Here is a 5,978-nt window from a genome sequence, read left to right on the forward strand (position 1 = left end):
ACTAATTTTTTGAAACGAATCTCACATTCTTACTCGTAATTAATATTACTAGTAATTACCAAAATATTTCTACAATCAATAAAAGTTTGCAAATAATTTTTAAAACTCAAATCAATCCATGAGTTATAATTGAATAGGGCAAATTTCTGCAATTGGCTGTAGGGCGATTCAGGTGTCACTGGAAAATCATTTTAGTTTTTCAGCTTGAAAATAAAGTATGAGCAGGAAAAGATGGGAAGCAGAAACCTATCACTCAAAAGATTTCGATTGGGACGAATTGAGAGAAGAAGTAGAACAGAACCCCTCATATCAGTTCCATTTCCTCCCTTTCTCCAAGGTGTTTACTCAAATTGAAGAAGAAGCTCAGCGAGATTCCGAAGCTTGGGATCGATTTCATGCCCGCCATTCTACCGGCAAGTTCTTCAAGGTACACCACTGACGAAACTTGATTTTTTGCTGACTGAGACTTTAATTGTCGTTTTTTAATGTATTTTTGTGATTGGCATGACTTGTTGTATTTGCATATTCAACCATAATTCAATTTAGAACATGTTTTAAGCCTCGTTTCAATTTAGGAATTCAATTTGAGATTCAATGATACTGAAACTAAATATGGAGTTCATGCATATGCATTGGTTTATTTATTTTGTTCAGTTTTTTATCGCTTAGATTACTAGAGTTTGGTAAAATTATGTTATAAAGCTAGAACCCTGACTGCCTTGTATATCCAAATCACTAACAGGGGGTTTGTTGTTGAAATTCAGTTGTTTGTTAGACCGAAGGAGCTATAAACATTGCCTACGGATTAGTGTGTCGAATATATGCTGAACATATCAGAAATTGCAAGTCTGTGCAAGTTAATTTCAGAAGAATCTGTAGTACTCTCTTAGCCTACCACCAACATTTGGTTGAGCTTGATTTCTCTTGTCTTATGTATTTGCTCTGAAGTTCTATAATTGGTCTGTTTTGATCATTTGTTGGTTTACTCAGTTCATATCACTCATCCGACATCCCTTGATGTGATTGTGGTTCTTCACTAGCTTGTTTTGTGCTATTGTTTTTCATTGAATCTGGTGTTACTTACTTTGTAATTTACTACTAATATTTACCCTTTGAATTTGTGATGAAGTTTTGTTCCTATCTTGTCCTCACGTATTATACTCCCTCCGTCCCCCAATATGTGTCCCACTTTGACCCGACACGGGTTTTAAGAAATGTAATAGAAAGTGGGTTTAAAAAGTTAATGGAATTTGGGTCGTACTTTTATATATTAGTTTTAAAATAAAATGTCAGGGAGAATGGGTTAGTGGAATGTAGGATTCACTACCAAAAGTAGTAAAAGGAAGTGGAACAATTAATATGGGACGGACCAAAATGGGAATCCGGGACACATAATGGGGGGGGGGGGTGGCGGAGGGAGTATAAGGAATCTATGCTGAGTTACTTGTATTAGAGCTTTCTTTTCTTTGTGCGACTGTTGACACCATAGTCTGTTACAGGAGAGGCGATACTTGCTGAAGGAATTCCCAGAACTAGCTTCATGCGAGGACAATTCTAAGGTTTTGGAGGTGGGATGTGGCAATGGCAGTACTGCCTTACCTATATTGTGGTACTTTCTTGATGATCCAGTTGACGTGCGTTGTTACAGTTGCCCTTGTTATTTTTCTTCTTTTGAATTTAGATTCTTTTTATGCAGTGGACGAGAGGGCATCATCTTATATGCCTGTGATTGTAGTAATGAGGCTCTTGAGAGGACTAAAGAGATTATTACTGCTTCTACATCTATATCTGCTATACTTCGCTTTCACCCGTTCCTTTGTGATTTTTCAACAACTGGATTTCCCCCGTGGTTGGCCAGCAATCCCTGTTCAGAAAGCCCCTTTAACGGGCATCATTTAGGAACTTTAGGTACCTTCTGCTAGTGTCTGTGAGGCATTTGATCATTTTATGTTCTGTTAACTTCTTGAATATGATTTTCTTTTTCTCAGAGGCTTATGCTGGTGGTAACTCTGATGAAGCTAAAGGCTGCATTGGTGGAGTAGATTTCGTCACATTGGTACTTTATGATATCTTGTTCTGATTACTTGTTGTTTCATCAAGTAATGAAATTTTCAAGATCTCAGTGGTTGAAATCTGATATTCACCTGTCTAATTATGGCAGATATTCACTTTGTCAGCCTTACCCCTCGACAGGATGCCTAAGGCCATCAATGAGTGCTTTGATATTTTAAAGCCAGGGGGCATGCTTTTATTTAGAGACTATGGTAATAATGAAATGAGATGTTATGGAAATTTAGAAATGCTAAGATCTGCACTAATTTCTTGTACTATTCTTTGCCATGAGACAGGGATTTGTGATATGACTATGCTTCGATTTGATCCTCAACAAAGAATAGGATATAGAGAGTACGTGCGGTCAGATGGAACACGATCTTATTTCTTCTGCTTGGATACTGTTAGAAGTTTAACTTCTGCTGCCGGTTTCATTGAGGTAACATCTTTGTAAAGCTACTTTCCTGGAATAGGCATGTTATTTTTTTTTCAGTTATTCCACTCCTTTTATTCTCTAACTATACCGTCTTTCAGAAGATATTCTAATATGAATGTTCCAAGAAATTTTGATCTAGACTAATGATACGGAGTGAAAGGCGGAAGTACCAAATGCAATCGCCATTATGAATAGGAGAATGCAGGAAAGGAACATAGAACAAACCGAACTAACTTGATAAAACTGAACTAGGAAATAAATATCAAACAATATGCTATCGCCAAAGAGGGACACACCTCCGAGAAGGGCTACACACTAAAATCTGTTTTCTGCACACTTCGAAACTAAGGAACAAAGAAAGCCCTATCTATTATACTCTACAAATGATTCCAACTCGAATAAAACTCTAAAAATAATAGAGAACTAAATAAGTAATTAATAACTAAAAGACATCACTGAAACATGGCGCTCGAACTGTTTGGGGGCCTGGGGGCGTGTGCTGCTCTTCTCCAGCCAACAGCCCAGCCCCACTGCTTTTTCGGCTCCTCGTACAGCTTCTAGAATATGGGCTTCCTGATCCGTGTTGTCAACCCAAGTTTTCGGTCCTTACACTTTGGCTTTTCAGTGATTCTACACTTGTCTTGTGTTACCAAGCATGAATATGAGCCCCTTGGTCGATTTTTTGCTCCAGCCTTGTGGGCAGGGCTGTTTCGCCAACGGTAGTATTGATATAGATATCCATCGGTAGATTGTATCTATTATTATTTTATTTAGTTATTAGTTTGTTAGAGACAAGTTTATATCATAGAATTTGATTTGGTTTAGGGTTCTAGTATTCATCTTTTATTTTATTTATCTCTGTTTTTGTTAAGAGTAAAAAGGCGAGGGACGGAGGGAGGCTGTTTTGAACTGATATTAATAATGATAAGTAATCCTCTTGCGAGACTTAGATCCTCCTCTCAAACCTCTAGGGAGTTATTTATAGGACTCAAAAGAATAAGGAACTAAAGATAGTATTAAAAGATAGATTTATAGACTTATAACATTTAAAGCAATCTTCTAGGATTCTAACAATTAAAGAGAGACTTCGAAACTTCTACACTTCCAACTCTTGACGCGTATCAGTAATTGAAACAGCCACAAATCAGAAAACGGTCCAAATCTTCCAAGGTTGGACGTTAATTTGCTTCCCAAATGATCATTGTTGGCTAAGGCCAGTACAGGGGTGCACCGACAGATCCACTCCACCAAAGAGCAAGAGCTGCAATCATAATCTTTTTAGCAGAATCATGGCGTGTGGCGTGGAACAGTAAGAACAGACACTCGATGGAAAACTGAATGTTTTGAACTGAAATTAGGAATTTTAAACAATCCTCTTGCAAGGCCACTCTTCTAAAGTGGCCCTACGGTATATTTCCATCCTCTCACTAAATTCAAGAATTAGATCCACCTCTCAAACCTCTAGGGAGTTATTTCTAGGACTCAAAAGACAAAGGAACTAAAGATATTTTTTAAAAGATAGACTAATAGACTTCTAACATTTAAAGCTGACTTCTGGACTTCTAAACTTCTCGTTTCCATCTCTTGATGCGTATCAGTTTTCTTCATTGTTATCATGCCAAATGTGCTATACATTCATATGCGGAGATATTAGTGAATTACGTTACTCCTGCCTATCACTCCGTAACCTAAGGGTTACTGCAGTTAATGCAGGAAATAGGATGTTTTCTATCATCTTCTCTCCACTAAACTCCATTCAATAGAAGCAACGGTAGTGTTGTGGTAGATAGGGATACCTGCGGCTTGTTGATCAAGAGAGGGAGGAAGGGAAGTTTCAGTTCCCCAACTTTTGCTCTTCTTTTATTTGTTTAAAATTTGATTCAGAATATTCCTTCTCTTTTTTCTTTGTGATGTTAGTTGCAGCTTTCTAATTGAGTGATGATCCATACCTGACTTCCACTGTCCCATTCTTTCGATTATTCTTCATTGTGTGTTCCACAGTTGCCCTGGCCATATCCCTTTTTTCTTCTTCATCTTTCCAGCCGTCTGACGGTTACATTGTTTATGCTATCTTTCTCTCGCTTCTTCCCCAAAGAAAGCCCTTTTCATGGAGCCCTCTTCCAAACATTAATGTATTCTCCAATCATTGTACTTTAGCTATTATAGCCCATTGGGGTGGAGCCTTTTAAGCGATGCAATGACACGACATGGACAGCTAGAAACTATTTATTCTCGCCTTACCAAAACGGCTATAAACCCTTTGAACATTAACTATCCCAATACCCTGTGGGACTTGCATTGCCCTGATCACCTTTATTCCTCCATTGGACAGACCATTAGGGTTTTGATACCGTTAAATATTCAAAAATCTCAATGTGTATTGTGTCCACGTTTTACTATCTATGATTAGCCAATCTAATCTTATATGAGAATGCTTTACTAATCTCCGAACAATGTCCTCTTCTGTGTGCATTACTTTAGAATCATGGGATTAAACGGAATCCACCTGGCTCTCATGTAACGACACTAGTAAGGTTGTTTCTTTGTATACATAAGAATATGGCATTATGGTACAGATATTGTCCAGTTCTGTTTCTAGCTGTATGATTTGTGTCTGAGTCCAGTTCAGATACAAAATAGAGGAAGATATTAGTTTTAGCTAGATTGAACTGTTAGAGAAACAAATGAGTGACTTGGAGATGTTTGTTATTGTAGGTTGAGCTTGAATACTGCTGTATCAATGCAGTAAATCGGCGGAAGGGAAAGACGATGAAAAGAGTATTTGTTCACGGAAAGTTCCAGAAGCCTACCCTCAACTAAAATCACCCATACCCAGTTATCTCTCTCGCCCTCTCTGTTTACTATAGAATAATTGTACACGCTCGATTGCACTATTTTCCATTTATTAACTTGCATACCACAGTTATATATACTACTAGGAGTACATTATAAAGTATCCAAATTTTCAATTTTTTTAAAAATAGAAATACACTAAATATGGTCGTTTTACAAAAGCATGTAGAAGAGTGAGACGTCGAAAAAAGAAAATATAAACATGCCACAGAGTGGGATTGAGAGAGTATAACTCTAAACCCCTCACTCTCCATGTCTCTCTAAAATAAGAATGGTTGGTTTTTTTCCTAAACCACTATCAATTTATTACTCTAAATAAGAATGGTTAATTTTTTTTCCCACACCACTATCAATTTAGTAATAATACAATCTTGACTGATATATATGAAATAGAAAAACCAAAGCTATATTTACTTTGTAAGGATTTTTTTCAAGGAGCTAAATTTGATAAGAAACTTAAATTGGAAGCCATTGAAGAGCTTAAATTGCAACTTAATGATGATGCGATCTCAACATTTTGTCTGAAAACTCAGGTTTAAATTCCAGACATGTCGGCTCGCCACATTTAGCTCGACCACGGTCGTTGATGGTCACCGGAGAACCTGCCAAATAAGCCACAGGTGGTAGGATATCATTA

The 5,978-nt window shown here is 37.3% G+C and overlaps 1 protein-coding gene across 2 annotated transcripts; it reads left to right on the forward strand.

Annotated features, from left to right (window-relative positions):
- Positions 1-44: 44 nt before the first annotated feature.
- Positions 45-5,420, forward strand: LOC121743803 (tRNA N(3)-methylcytidine methyltransferase METTL6). Of its 2 annotated transcripts, none has more exons than XM_042137171.1 (7): positions 45-427; positions 1,500-1,609; positions 1,697-1,908; positions 1,989-2,056; positions 2,162-2,264; positions 2,349-2,491; positions 4,193-5,195. In XM_042137171.1, the coding sequence occupies exons 1-7, from the start codon at positions 218-220 to the stop codon at positions 4,235-4,237; spliced, it is 891 nt and encodes a 296-aa protein (XP_041993105.1). In that variant the 5' UTR covers positions 45-217; the 3' UTR covers positions 4,238-5,195. The 2 variants fall into 2 exon arrangements, with proteins under 2 accessions (XP_041993105.1, XP_041993104.1); XM_042137170.1 differs by lacking the exon at positions 4,193-5,195 and adding an exon at positions 5,204-5,420 and having other exon boundaries at positions 50-427.
- The last annotated feature ends 558 nt before the right edge of the window (positions 5,421-5,978 follow it).

Source organism: Salvia splendens, chromosome 8 (assembly GCF_004379255.2).
Source record: "Salvia splendens isolate huo1 chromosome 8, SspV2, whole genome shotgun sequence".
NCBI classification, from domain to species: Eukaryota; Viridiplantae; Streptophyta; class Magnoliopsida; order Lamiales; family Lamiaceae; genus Salvia; species Salvia splendens.